Below are 15732 nucleotides of genomic sequence, written 5' to 3'. Positions count from 1 at the left end.
ATGTGTACGGAAAAAATGAACGAGAAAATTGGTCAGTGTTGCATAGAAAACGTTCAACCTTAAGAATGTGGTCATGTCTCGGCGATGTATAGGAAGCAGCTGTGATGAAATTCGGTCGTAAAAAGGTGTCGCGAAAAAACTTGCGAAAAAGACAAAGTCGTAGAAACTTCCGGCGTAACACAAGATCAGGAAGGTCTAGAGATAGCTTGATTGACGAAATGCTAGAAGGATAGCAATAGACATTAGATATGAACCGTGCGGCACGGTTTTGGAAAGATTCTACTAAGTTATTTAGTGTAAGTAAATGCGGATCCCAGATAGGGGAAGCGTAGTCCAATTTAGGACGAATAAGGGTGGTGTATGCTAGTCTTCTAACAGGTGGTGGGGCATGCTTTAAATTACGGCTTAGGAATCCAAGTTTACGGTCAGTTTCGTTGGCAATTGCATTCACGTGAGTCGTCCAACCAAGATTCGAAACTAGATGAGTCCCTAGGTATTTATATGAGTCAGATTTAGAAATAGGACAATTATTTAAGGTGTAATGAGCGTTAGAAGGCTGTCTAGAACGCGTGAAAGAAACGTGCGAGCATTTAGACGTATTAAGGGAAAGCTTCCAGTTAGAACACCACGAGGAAATGAGATCAAGGTCATGTTGAAGTGCTAGCTGATCAGTAACGGAAGATGTGCTGCGGTAGAGAACACAATCATCTGCGAAGAGGCGAATATTTGAAGAGAGGGAATTAGGAAGATCGTTAATAAAGATTAGGAAGAGAAGTGGTCCAAGTACAGACCCCTGGGGTACGCCGGATAACACAGGTAATGGAGAAGAGAGGGCATCATATACCAGCGTTATTTGGTAACGGTCGTATGGTATCGAATGCTTTGGAGAAATCTAAAAATATGGCGTCCGTGCGAATGTTATTGTCTAAGTTAAACTGATTGTCATGTATGAAGCAAGCTAATTGGGTGTCACATGAGTAGCCCTTTCGAAAGCCATGTTGGTTACGGTGAAAAAAAAATATTTGACTCAAGGTGAGTGGAGATACGCGAGAAGATTATATGTGCAAGGATTTTGGGCATGAGACACTAGTTAAAGCTATCGGATGATAATTCAGAGGATCCAGCTTATCGCCTTTTTTAAAGAGTGGAACTATCTTTGACAAACGCCAGTCTCTGGGAACAATACCGGAGGCAAGAGATTGAGGAAAAATTTGAGATAAGTATTGGGATGAGATTGCCTTTGTGCTGAGTTGGTATTTGCTGCCGTGAACAAAATAAGGCTAAATGAGGATGTTTCTCATCAGCACTGCAGTGATGTGATTGACCCAAGCCATTTTAGAGAACCCACTGCAGCAGAAAAAAATCCCTTTTCGGGCAACAAAACGGTACTTTTGAGCAGATATGCTACATCCTCATGCGCACTCCATATACTTTCAAAAGAGTGACGTACATGTAGTCACCGAATCCGAAGCCCATCTCCTTGTAGCGATTGTCATGTGCTGCGATAAGTTGAAGTAGGTTAACTGTAACGACAAAATTTAGACCAGTGTTCACAACAGCGACAGAGCGGTGTAAAAATTCGAAAATTCCAGGTGGTGCACAGTAGACAATTGAATATAGATAACTGCGAATAATTTAGCACTGGTCATTTTGTGCCGATCATTTTGCAGTCACAACGCCAAATATAAAAGAAGTACAGATTTTCCCGTCGTATTTAATCCTTATACCGTGTAATTTAATCCTCATGCCGCCACTTTTAGTCCTTATACTGTGGGATTTAATCCTTCTTCTGTTGAATTTAATCCTCGTGCTACCAATTTTAATCCTTATGCCATGCAATTTCGGGTTATTCTCGGGTTATCTTTGCATTAGTCTTTTGACTACAATGCGACAGTGTGGGACTGTAATGTAATCCGGATAACGAGTTTTCCGGATATCTGAACTCCGGATAAGCGAGGGATGACTGTAATCGTATTCACGGGATTTTCGCGACATTTATATGGAAGTCGCAGATGGAACGTATGAGCCGTACGAATCTCTTCTACAGACTCGAAAAGGGCGGTCTGGCACTGATAAACGTTTCAATCAAATTATTGGTGCACAGGTTTCTTTATTTCCGTGACCAACGAGACCCAACCTTGACAGTAGCTCTCCAGCCGTATGGCTCAGCATTCCTGTTGTCTTGCGTAGTCACGAGCAAGCCCAGCACAAGAAGGACAAGGCTACTTTCTTTCTATGCGGAAATAGCGAAAGCACTGGACTTCTTTACGTCGCGTTTCTCTTGGGAGTATGTACTCGGACTGAAAAGGAAGGTGCTGTACTGGGGCGCCGTTGACCAGGTCTTCCCGCCACCAAGATACCGGCAGCTCACACCGCAAAATTATAAAGGAGGTAAGTTTAAAAGGATCAGGAAAATGCCCGCAACTATAGGTGTGAAAAACACGTTCATCGTGGTTCATACTGAGACGTTGCCAGTGTAAGATTGGCAGGAGCAAAAAGGTTTTTCAATGCCTTGGACTTCGCGCTGTGACCACTGCTACGTAGAAAGAGAAACGCTTCAGCATGCATTCATAGATTGCCCAGGAGCCATTCAGTTTTGGGCTATCGTAAAAGAAGTAATGGGCACGGACGTAAGGTTGGAGTGGCAACAATTGAAATTCCTGGAATTTGAGGACATTAGAACGGAAACGCCTGTGCATATAATCGTGGCTATAGGTATCTACGCCTGGTGGACTTACCGCAGGGACTTCGCTAGATGCGAACCGAAACCGCGCAAACCCTGGGCAAGCTTCTTACGCCTTATTCGATGGACAGTGGCATGTGCCGGGGCAAGAGGAGACGAGGAATTTTGGAAAGACATGATGCTGCGCTTGGACAAAACTAGCGCCGACAGGAGTGCACACAGGTACACAGGCAGTGCATGGCCTAGCCTAGCTCAATGAAATACCTGCAAGGAGCCAGGATTGGACAAAAAAAGGATGGCCGAGTGGTTGAAGGCGCTAGATTTAAGCTCTAGTCCTCGTTAGAGGGTGTGGGTTCGAACCCCACTTCTGACATAAATGGTAACGTCATCCAGGTAGTCTTTTGCCGGGATGCATCCGGTGGTGCTTTCCCACAGTAATGCACTGTGATGAGAATAAACGGGAAAATGAAGGAACAATATTTTATAAAGTACAGTTGTTTTCAATACACACGTTCGTGGTTCGAACAGACTACAACTCATGGAAGTATATCAACTTTGTCAGGGTGGTCGAGTGCTCTAAGGCGCCAGATTTAAGCTCTAGTCCTCGTAAGAGGGCGTGGGTTCGAATCCCACTTCTAACATAAATGTTGACGTTATCCAGGCAGTCTTTTGGAGGGATGCATCTGGTTGTGCTTTCGCACGGTAGTAGCGCACTGTGATAATAATAAACGGGAAAATGAACGAACAATATTGTATAAGGTAAAGCTGTTTTCAATACGTACGTTCGTAGTTCGAACGGCATACAACTCATGGAAGTATATCAACCCTGTCAGGATGGCCGCGTGGTCTAAGTCATTCTACTTCCGGCTGTCAAAGAGTTCGGACGTGGCATCATGAGCTCTTTCGGAGCGGTAAACAAGGCTATCTCTAGCCTGGATACGGACGATACAGGGGATCTCACTTTGGAACAGGATCTACAGAATTGTGCTTCCCCTGCTACCCAAGGAATCTCCGGGCTGCAATGCAGTTATTCTTCACGCCGATATAGCGGGTAGGCCTTACAGAATTCAAGATTTTAAACCTGAAACCTGTATTGAAGTTGTTGGTGAAGCCAGAAGACATAGCCCAATTTAGGGCATATCAGATGAATCATGTATGGTTGGTAACAACTTGCACGCAGGAAGCGAAGGAAAAATTACTGGTGACACTGGTAATTGAGGTGACACTGAAGGTGTTTTGGTTGCCGCATAATGCCAGCGACAGTCAAGTACAGCTCGCGTTGGGAGGGTTCGGTAAAGTAAAACACGTGGAACGAGAGAAGTGGAGAGATTATTTTTTCGGACATGTAGAGACCACAATCAGGGTCGTCAAGCTTACATTACATGAGGACGTGACGGCAGAAATTATTCCGCACCTCATGAAGGTAGGAGAAAGCCAAGTACTGGTATCTGTTCCCGGCAGGCCTCGATTGTATCTCCGTTGTCGATAAGTGGGGCACATAAGGGGGCACTGGAAAACACCGAGTTGTACAACTTGTCGTCGTTTCAGCCACCCAGCAGGGGAATGTATTAGGTCCTATGCTCAATTGACGCATCCGGTCAGGGAGGAATACGGGAATGCCATGGGCCAACATGGAGACAGACGTTGCTATGACCAACGTACAGGAACAGCCCATGGAGAATGATGGAGTTTTGTCTCACGACTCCGACTCAGCAGCCATTCTCCCCGTGCAACAAAGCCCAGCAACACTAGCAACGGATTCTAGACAGTAGGCTGATGAAAATCTCATTGTACCACAGCATCAAGAAACAGAGAAACGTGACGATGTGCGGGAGCAGTCATCAGTCGTGGCAACGGACATTATTGAGCAAGAGGTGTCTGGCAGTAGAAACTTTCAACGCCCGAAGCTTAGTTAGTGGGAAGAGAAAACAATGTTTACTTGACATATTCCTGGTCACGAAGATCGACGTCTTATTCGTGCAGGAAACGAAAATTGATAATCCTGAGCAGGAAAAAGAGTTGTTTCTGTTTTTCAAGAACCTATATCAAGTTTTCCACTCACAAGCCGTTCAAGGCAGTGCAGGAACGCGGCCACAAGATCAAGGTCATCCCTGATATCGGACACGATCGCGAAGGACGCGTCAGCCTCGTGGATTGCTTAATAGAAGGAAAGTTGTTACGCGCAATCTCAGTTTATGCTCCGAATGGACCGACTGAAAGAAAAGACTTTTTTATGTGCATGCGTGAATTTCTACAAGTGCCGGTTGCAATTGTGTTAGCAGGGGATTTTAACTGTGGGCTGTCTCCAGCTGATAAATCGTCGCGTACAGGTTGGAAGGATGGAAGCACAACAGAGTTGTGCAAATTACTACACGAAAACGACGTGACCCACGGAGCGCAACATGAGAGTTTGCGATATACGCACTGGCAGGGTAGCTCCCATGATCGGCTAGATGGTATATATTTTTGTTGATGAGATCGATACCTCAATGGGGCTATATGTGGTCGAGCCAAGTAGCCTCTCGGATCACGCTCTGATGTTCTTTACGTGTGCCTGGACAGTTGTAAACAACAAGTCTTTCAAGAGAGATACACCTAAGAGATTTAATGAAGTCCTATTGGGGGAATACGGAAGAGTTTCGCATCCAGACGAATATGTCGCACAGGAAAATGTTGACGCCGTTTCCTGGGAATTTCTCAAGTGCTGCCTTAAGGCAGCTGCGATTAAGGCTGGCCAACTATTGAGTTCTAGGACCAAACAAGAGAAGAAACAGCTGGTCAGTACCCTCCAAATTATAATTCGCGAAGAGGGTCGAACTCATGACCTTTTTTAGACGACATCGGACTATTCAAGGAACAACTGCAAGCTTTGCTGAACAGAGAATATACGCTGGTGCTATGATCCCGAGCAGAGTAAAAGTTATCCAGACAGAAGAACGTCCAGTAAAAGTGTTCGCTGCACTGGAAAGGAACCACGTTGCGGACAATGCCATCACAGCTATAAAAATTGCATACAACATCATACGTAGTAGGAAAGTGATATAGGAGTCTTCTGTACAAGAGTATAGGGTGCTATTTGCGCCATGCGGGCAATCAATGAGCGTCCCCTTCGACAAGTGTGTTCGAACATATACCCAAAGTTCCAGTGGATTTAAAGGAGAGGGAGCAAGAAGAAATCACTGTAGAAGAAGTGGTTTGGGGTAGAGCCCAGCGCGGATGAGATTTTTGGCACCGCATCCGACCCGCATCCGCGCACACGTTATCCGCCTCCGATCCGCACCGCAGCATACACAACAGTTTACATCCGCATCCGATCCGTTGAGCAAAACGCACCATCCGCATCCGATCCGCAAAATCCGCACGTTTCGAAGGACGCGTAAAGACCGCCGGAAGCATGTTGGTATAATTTCGGAACCCTCCATGCTGTCACGGAAGGACTCACTACGACAAGCAAAGGTAAACATTTCAACAAACGCGATATGGAGAAACTTCTGGAACGCGTGGAACGCTACCTCGTATGGTGCTCGTGCAGTTCGAGACGCCAGAATGCCTCCTCTCCCGTCTTGGCCGTCCATGGTCAAAGGTGAACCCGAGCATGCGCTCGCTGTCGACGCGCAACACAAATAAATTGCTGGTGGAAAAATTACAGCATGCGGTATATCCGCATCCGACCTCGCGCCATCCGCATCCGATCCGCACACCGCAGAAAGTGCTAAATTTTCATCCGAATCCGCAAGTATTTTGCGGATATCCGCGGATATCCGCTTCCATCCGCGGATGGTGCAAGGCTCTAGTTTGGGGCATTAAGAACCTGCAACCGAGGAAGCCTGCCGGGCCAGATGGCTTCGGTACCGCCTTTTACAAGATTTTTTCTGAACGCCTCGCACCCAATCTACAACTTGTTTTTAAGGACATCCATGAAAGGGAGCTCCTTCCTCTCTCGATGAGACGAGCACACGTTGTCTTCGTCAGGAAAAACGCAAAGAACAGCGGCGTCTGCGAAATCGGCGCTTTCCGACCGATTAGGCCTTTGTGCACCTGATATAAGATCTTTGTAAAGATTTTGGCGAGAAGACTGGAGCTGGCTCTACGTTCGGTAGTCAGTGTGCATCAACCTTACGGATTCAAAAGCCGATCGCTTGTGAATAACCTTCACCTGATGCGTACCGTGTCCGAAGTGGCTGAGGCGTTGCCGAAACATTTGGGAGTGCTTGAAATAGACCTAAGGCGCGCTTTTGACAATGTTCGACACTACTTCCAGTTTGCATTTCTACATTGGTGTGATGTTGGCGAGTACCTGGAAGGCCGGGTTAGGCTATGCTGCCGGAACTTAACTTCTGATAAATGGAAGCCCAACTGAACCTATTCCTGTGCTAAATCAGCAAGGCAAGGGTGTCCACGGTGTCCCATACTCTTTGCATTGTATCTGGCGCCTCAGTGCAGGATCCCCATCGCTGATGAACCTCTAGAAGGTCTCGAAACGCTTAACGGGAATCTGGGTGTACTGGGTTACGCAGACGATACTGCGATCATCTTCTCTGCAATAGATGAAGTGCCTGTCATACTGGAATGCGTCTAAAGGTTCTGCAAAGAATCTAGTGCCTGCATTAACTTAGATAAGACGTCTGATTCCTCGTTGGGGCCCTGGGGTGCCGCATAGGAGTGGTTTCTGGGCATCAAGCGGAACAATATGGTGAAGAGATACCTCGGCATTGCCTTCGCGTCACCTAAGCCAATCACCAAGCAGTGACGCCCTTATGTGAAAAATCTTCAAGGCCCGATGTTCAAGTGGTCCGGCAGAAGCATATCTTACTTAATTAGAGCATACGTCTGTAATACTTGTGTACCCATTTTCTTCTATCGTGCACAGGTCACGCCATGCCCTGATTCTAGCGCGCATCGAGTACATATGGGACCTTAGCTCCTTTTGTCTGTAATTCGCCATCGGAAAAAATGAGAAGAACGAACATCTTCAACAGTGTTGAGAACGGCGGATTCGGATTGATCAACGTGGCGGTCAAAGTAGTCGTTCACCGTTTTTTCTACTTTCGCCAGAGGAAGCATAACGTCTTGGAATGGGTCCTACAAGTGCTTGGTTACGTTTTCATGCCAGCCTTCACAGTAACGATAGCGGTGTCACCTATGCATAAGAGGGCTCTCACATTCTGCAGGGAAGTGGCTGAATCAGTGACCTTCCTGACGAGCAGGTTCTCCTGGGGCTACCTAATCACAGTTTTTAGGATCACAGTTTAATCGGTTTTAATCACAGTTTTAGGCCGTTTAATATGACCAAGTATCCTATCACTTACAGGTAGTTGAGCTCCTACAGGGAAAAGATACAGAAACGGGCACCATTATGAAGACAACCCATATTTCGAGTACTTAAAAAAAATGTAATTTACGAAAAGCGCGGCAGTAGTAATCACGCTGCCACTGAGACCAGCATCACGCGTACTTGTGCCGACTCGCCCCGGCGCCGAAGATCAAAAATGGGCCCAACTCTGCTACCGACAAAAAAAAAAAAGCATCGGCGCACACCTTACCACTGTTGAAAAGCCGCCGGTGTCAAGAGCCCGAGGCAATGAGGCACCCAATGCTCTGTCGGAAGCTCCTGTCTGCAGAATTCAAATAAAGCCTCGTTGTCGTTTTCGTCATCAGCATTACGGCGTAATACGCAACCATGGTTTCACCAAAGACGATGAGGAGGAACACTTTGTATCAGCTATGATCTCCATGTCAGCCTTGCTTACGTGCATATATAGTGGTATGCCTTGCTTTGGTAACACACTAACCATTGATATGCTTCGAGTTCTTTTTCAGGATTTCGTATTGGCCTTGCTCGCTCATGTAGTCCGGCTACTTGGAGGCCAGGTCTAGGAATGGCTCGGGATGGAGTGACTGTTTCTCGTTTCCTGGTGTTTGTAGATTGTCTGCACTAACTGAGACGCTTCCTGAGATGTTTCCTGGTGTTTCTAGGTTGGCCGCAATAGGCCAATGGGTCGCCATGTTCTTGTCCGCAGCCTCTTGGTTTTCTGAAGACAGGAATGTGTTCCTTTGTATATCCCCAGTGGGTACGATCACATCACCCGGGAACATGAGGCAGTCGAGCAATATTGCCAGACCTAGATCTCTCAATTTCAAAATTAAAGGAAAGCTCCCTAGCATTCAATTTCGACTTGAACAGATCGTGCTGAGAAGTATATTCCTTAATGGTATTAGATACGACAGGCTGGGAGTGGTGGCTCGCTCCTGTAATCCAGCTACTTGGAAGCCAGGTCTAGGGATGGCCCGAGATGGAGTGACTGTCTCATATTTCCTGGTGTTTGTAGATTGTCCACAATAGGCCAATGGGTCGCCATGTTCTTGTCCGCAGCCTCTTGGTCTTCCGAAGACAGGAATATATTTCTTTGTATAGCCCCAGTGGGTACGATCACATCACCCGGGAACATGAGGCAGTCGAGCAGTAATGCCAGACCTAGATATCTCAATTTCAAAGTTAAAGAAAGAGCTCCCCAGCATTCAATTTCGACTTGAACAGATAGTGCTGAGAAGTATATTCCTTAATGGTATTAGATATGACAGGCTGGGAGTGGTGGCTCGCTCCTGTAATCCAGCTACTTGGAAGCCAGGTCTAGGGATGGCCCGAGATGGAGTGACTGTCTCATATTTCCTGGTGTTTGTAGATTGTCCACAATAGGCCAATGGGTCGCCATGTTCTTGTCCGCAGCCTCTTGGTCTTCCGAAGACAGGAATATATTTCTTTGTATAGCCCCAGTGGGTACGATCACATCACCCGGGAACATGAGGCAGTCGAGCAGTAATGCCAGACCTAGATATCTCAATTTCAAAGTTAAAGAAAGAGCTCCCCAGCATTCAATTTCGACTTGAACAGATCGTGCCGAGAAGTATAGTCCTTAATGGTATTAGATATGACGGGCTGGGAGTGGTGGATCGCTCCTGTAATCCAGCTACTTGTAAGCCATGTCTAGGGATGGCCCGAGATGGAGTGACTGTCTTATGTTTCCTGGTATTTTTAGGTTGGCCGCAATAGGCCAATGGGTCGTCAATTATCCCCAGGTTTCCTGCTTTCTCGCCGCTCTTTACGTTGTAAAGTGGGCTCCACCTAGTGTACCCGTGCGCTAGGGGAAGCCGACTTGGGGAAATGGCGACGTCTACCAAAACAACGCCGCTCGGGATTTTCGGAACAGATGTTCGTGGCTGGGATGTTACTAATACCCTTTGTATATCACCATCTTTTCACCTGATCTTCGTTGTCCTTCTCACAGCTTATTCAGGACTTAGGGTTGTAGGATCAGCTGGATCTGTTCTGTATTTCGAATTCACGCAAGCGGTATTTGGAGCACGCGAAGTTCATGCCGAAGTGTGCAGAGGAACCCCCACACGGGGGCTTTCAAGTGAAGCTCCCTCAACAAGTCGAGCTGAAAACTTTGGAACTTCGAAGGAACCTCACAATATTACCCTCGAATCTGCATTTAAAAGCATCACCATAAGAAAATCAGCGCACTGCACGCGTTCTTCGATTTCCAATGTGTTCATCCCGCGGTGGTAGGTAGGTGATGTCTGCTTCATGTTTAGTCCCAAATTCTTGGGAGGCGAAAGGAATCGACTTAGTGCTCTAATACCGGCCCCTATATGCTTGTTTACCACCGCTCATATATCACAATATTCCTTGCCTGCGCGCCAGTGGCCAATTTCCTCGCAAGCTGACCTGACGAAATGCAGACTACTGCAAGAAAGCTTCAGAAAGTCAGTTTCAGTGCTTTTATCACTTGTGTTGACTGCACTTGACAAAGTTTCTACATTCCTCGATAGCTGCGTGCACCGGAAGCACCGAAGCTCTCGTTACATGAAGAAATTTGTTTGTAGCTTTCAAAACAAATTCTGGGAACTTACGTCTTGTAGAGTGTCTGAGCAGCCGTATAGACCATTCAACTCACGCGTTTCTTGCAAAATACGTGGTGTATTTTGGGTTAACCCGCATGGCCGAAGGCTTCAACCAGCGCTTCAGGGCATCTCGTGAAGCCTCCTTTACAGGTAGGCAATTTCGAGCCAAAATGTAACCTCGAAGACCCCAATAAGCCAACGAAACTTGCATAAAAAATTTCGCTATGACACATGCAACGGATCACTAGCGAACGAATGCAAAGCGGTATCAACGGAACGTGCTACACGCGCTTTTCCTAATACATGGCTTCTACAGGGGCAGTATCAGGTGAAGCCTGCTTTACGTTTTGTGCCGAATTGCTGGGCATGAATTTTGTTGGTGCAGATGAGCCTCTGCTCGGTTTTTGCGGTTACATTTTTCAACAATAAAATAATGACTGCATTCTTACCAATATTCACATTGTCTGCATTAATGTGGAGATAAAACATCATATGCATGTGTGGACACTGCCGGTGCTAGGGGTGTGCGTGGCCTGAGGCAAAGGCACATCGCGGGGCCTGTTTCACACGATTAAGTGCATACTTGATATTAAAAAAAAAAAAAAGTAATCGCTGGTTGAGGGGTATGTGCGCGGGTCCTAAGGCGGTCGCCTTAACCCCCCCTATCGCCGGCCCTGCGTGTGGATCGTGTCCCTGATGAGGAGCTTGGGCACACACAAAAAGGGACAGCACAACACGAACAGCTGAACATGATGGGAACTGATGTTCTGAGGCTGGAACACATAGAAGGACAAATACATACAAAGCCGCAAGTGCCTTTCATCACGTACAGCTCTTTGAGTTGTCCCTTCTTGTGTGATGTGGTGTGTATTTCACAGTGCATGCGACATTTCTGAATGGCTATGGAGATAATAATGCTTAGAAGAGGTCTAGACTACACCTAACGATGAGAACCGTAACGTATAAACGAGGTCTATTGTAGATATTTTGCATGAATTAAGGTATAGGCCTGGTTTAATCTTCCATATCCAAAGTAACGTCTATCTCACATGGCTCACTTGAAGGCTAAATCCTGTCTCGTCCCAGACGTCCAAGGAATATCTAGATCTCGGCTGTAGATGTACAGGTACTAGACAAAAGACGCACGGATACTACACAAAACACGCATCTTCAAAGTCGACTGCTCTTTAATTGCCCATTCGTTCAATAAAACCACCAGAATCGCACACATACAACTGCGCATGTGATTTGCTCATGTTGTAAACTCTGAAAGCCGTGACAGCTGCTTATTTTCAGCGTCTTGCAAACAATATGCTGACACAACCTTCTATCGGTATTAAGTGAGGAATGCACGAACCATACTCAGTTTCATAACTCCGTGGACAGGTCTAGCCACATTTTCTTTTATTATGCTGGGAGTCCAAGTCATCTTGACTAATGTGTATTGAGCAACATCATCAAACAAAAAGAAAGGTAACCACATACTAAAAATATACAGAATCATCATTATCGAAGCTCGCAAAGAAGGTTTACAGGCCAGCATTTCTATAACTCTTCATATAAAACTTCCAATATACATGTACGTATATACATAAGTGAGGACTAAAATCTGCTAGAGGCTACACACTGATGGCAAGTGTTGCTTACCATCAACCAAATATATTACTTCATCCACCAGTAGGCTGTTACTCATATATTACAGAAGTGTGAAGTGTATAATACAAAATGCAACAAGGTCCAATATAGGAAGTGCAACGTTTTCCTGTTGAAGCCTACCTGTGTAGCGGGGCATTAAAAAAAATAGCTTCAAGGCAGCCTGCTCACATCACCGCTACACTGCACATCAATGTGAAATAAAGTGCAATATCACTGAACCGAGGAAATTGTACGCTTACCTTAACACAACTCGTCATGCCATTTGCTTCAACAAACACGCAGAATTCTGTGGCTCTCGATTATTACTCCAACACACCTAAGGCACAGGACTACAAGCACCTTGTGTAACGCATAGCAAACGCAGCATTTAATGGTGTAATACACTGAGGAATGTGTGCCTTTGGAACATCTAAAAGCGCATCACAGGAAATGGTGTCAAACTGTTAGCTTCATATTGGAAGTGGTCAACTAGGGGAACAGTATGTATTCGCGTAACTAACACACCCCAACTTGTTTGCGCAAACGTTTACCAAATGCCCCGAAAGGCATTTGGCACATATGAATGTACTCAATCTCACAAAAATCATTTGCCAAGACATAAATTTTAACACGTGAGTCATCAAGAGGATAACTTCAAAGTGATGTAGCATTTCACATTTCTTTTATCTAATTTCAATCTGTGCAGGCTCTCCAACAATGTTATGTTCATTTTATTCGGTGAGCCACATGACCATGACAGTAAAACAATGTCAAGCCACCTGGTATGCAAAATAAAGGTGAATAGCTGCAGTTTTGTTATTAGGCACACTGTATGATGCAAGTGTCTAAAAGAGCCACATGACTTTCATGCACATTGCCACACTAGGAGTATAGTGTATGTACACTCTACAGAATTATCTTTCTACATACCCAAGCATACTGACAACACAGTGTTAGATATACTTTGATTTATCATCAGAAGCTATATCAGACCTGCGTTGCAACTTCATGACCTTGGCAAACAGAAAACATCTTACCAAGAAGATATGTACATGCAAAAGATATAGTTGTTGCAAATTATTAAATTCTAGTACCTTAAAAGCGTGGTCTGTGTTACTGTGTTTGCATTAAGAACACCACATTGTCTATGGTTCTCTCCAGGGACAGATAGGGTTACCTATTTAATCAGATTGGACTTATTAGCAGATTATGAGGTGTCCCATGGAAGTGCACTGACAGGCAATGATATGGATAATAGAACAGAGATGGTAGTGACAATAACATTACCTGGCAACCATTTACTCGCGTTACTTTAACCATAATGCAACACCAATGTTAGGTTTACAGCACAGTGTGCATGTGACAATCTGGCCACTGGGTGCTCTGAGCTAATTTTGTGTTTCGAGCTCAGAGTATTTTTACCACGGTACAGCTTTAATTACTTAATTCAATAGTTGATATCCACTTCAAAAACAGTCTTTCTGAAAGGACACACTAAAAAGGCTACACGATGCCGTTTCTGACTTAGCGAATAGTCTTCTTCACTCCACTAAGAGCAGTAATTCACCTCGTTTAAATTGTCTGTTAATTAAACCTGACAAATTCCGACCGTACACCATCAAGGTGCTCTCGGGCTTCGTCACAGAACACGACAGGCTTAAAAACGATTGTGTGCTCCTCATACGATCCCAGAAGAAAGGACAGAGAGGGATTTAAAATTATATGTGCGCTCATGTTCACTCTTAAATACCACCCATATGATCTACAATCCTTCGATTTTATGTACACAGACGGCACCAATGGCATCCCTTCAAGGCACCGCAATGCTGCACCCATTAATAAAATCCCTAATTCCCTGCAAAAACATTGTCTGCGAAAGCAGTGATCAACATTCATTATGTCAGTTACTATATTACTCAGTCTCACGAGTTGGAATTTGGAGCACACACACCATACTGATGCTCCTCAGCTCTTTTCCACACTGAATTCATGTCCAACGAATATAGTAGCATACTATAAGAAATCACAAAATATACCTATGCATTGTTACAGGGGGCCCTCTAAAGTGACTATTTGTAGTAGCGCAACTGTAACAGACTAAATGGCACCTCTTGTAGTTCACATGTTGTACGCTACACAGGAGCTGGCCGGACATTACAGATGTTCAGCTGCCACGCTGGCTCTGTGGATACCTGGAATGAAGAGAGCACACATGAACAACTTCACTGCCTGCCCATTTTTAGACATCTAATGACAGTTCCTGTGCAATTCGGACTGCTTATCACGGTAAACTTAGAACCCAGTTTTTTAGAGTTAATCCCACCTTTACCCACAATTTGCATTACCCTCATCTCTTACATGCCACAGTGCAAAGTCCGTCACTTAGACAGGGCGAGGGCTCTAAAAGGTCAGTCACATTTTCCTGCATGACGTGATACTTCCTTGACCGATACCAGACACCTCGTTGACACGCAGATTTCAGCTGCCTCAGAGTAAAAAAATTTATGCCAGGGAAGCTAAAAAAATTGTGGTTACCAAGCAGTGTGTAACAAAATAAATACGGCCACGCAAACTTTCGTCTCGATCCATCGGTATAGCGCATAGGAAACGCACGAAGACGAAAGTTTGCGTGATCGTATTTATTTTGCTACACACTGCTGGGTAACCACAATTTTTTTCGTACGTTTCCCTGGCACAAATTATTTACTGCGTGGTAGCGGAAACCTGTCTCTCAAGTCGATATAGCGTCACACGCAAAAAAACATGACTGACCTTTTATGGCACCCACCCTGTAGAGGCACGAGTTATTTCCACCTTTTTTTTTTCCTTTTGAACCTGAAAATCTCATCTTTCGCATGATATCACCAGATTTTACTGTTTCTAACATGAAAATTGATTTTTTACGACAAAGTTGAAAAAAAAAAAAGCAATCGCACACACAAGAGGCCCCAGTATACTGCCCAGTAACGAGCAAACGTTAGCTACGTGTACTCGTAGTTTGACTTCTGGTTAAACTGCCTTGTACTAGTAGTTCAACTATGCAGTTATTTTTCAACTTATTTTTCCCGTACTCAGTGGCAGATCCAGACCCCCTCACTTTGAGGGGCAGGGTTTCCTTCTTGAGGCACATTGTGAGGGAGGGGAGACCTGATGTTTTTGTGAACGTGATATTCGGCAAGCGGGTACGTACAGAAGATGCACTGACAGCGGAAGGAGGGATGGAGTGAACGCGGAAAGCACTCAGGAAGAGAAGAAAGAGTGAGGACGAGCTTTTGTGGGAATGCGCATCTAACTCGGGCCACTGCGTACTTCATGGTGCTGCTATAACACTACATCCCCGTGATTCTCTCCTGGACATCACGTGGGCTAGGTGGTGGCCATTTTCCTCGGAAAAAGCTGCCAATGCTACACCTTCCGACCATTGGCATAGCGGCAGCCAATGAACCATTGAGAGAGTACACACGACAAGGGACCACCTCTGTAGAAGAAATGTGCCGTCAGGAACACAT

General features: G+C 45.3%; 1 protein-coding gene and 1 non-coding gene across 5 annotated transcripts in view; one reads left to right on the top strand and one right to left on the bottom strand.

The window, feature by feature from the left end:
• The first annotated feature begins 2956 nt into the window (after window positions 1–2956).
• Trnal-uaa (transfer RNA leucine (anticodon UAA)) lies at window positions 2957–3056 on the top strand. Its single transcript has one exon. It is a non-coding gene; the product is annotated as a tRNA-Leu (tRNA).
• An 8894-nt stretch (window positions 3057–11950) lies between these two features.
• LOC135400193 (protein cordon-bleu-like) overlaps window positions 11951–15732 on the bottom strand; it is a 205289-nt gene continuing 201507 nt past the window's right edge. For all 4 annotated transcript variants that reach the window (XM_064631935.1, XM_064631938.1, XM_064631936.1 and 1 more), the window contains exon 10: window positions 11951–14415. In XM_064631935.1, the coding sequence (XP_064488005.1) occupies window positions 14356–14415 (60 nt within the window). In that variant the 3' untranslated portion in view covers window positions 11951–14355. The remainder of the gene's footprint in view (window positions 14416–15732) is intronic.

The sequence above is a fragment of the Ornithodoros turicata genome, chromosome 7 (assembly GCF_037126465.1).
Source record: "Ornithodoros turicata isolate Travis chromosome 7, ASM3712646v1, whole genome shotgun sequence".
Lineage (NCBI taxonomy): Eukaryota > Metazoa > Arthropoda > Arachnida > Ixodida > Argasidae > Ornithodoros > Ornithodoros turicata.
Note: the sequence above shows the minus strand (reverse complement) of the source record. Positions and strands in the feature narration are given on the sequence as shown.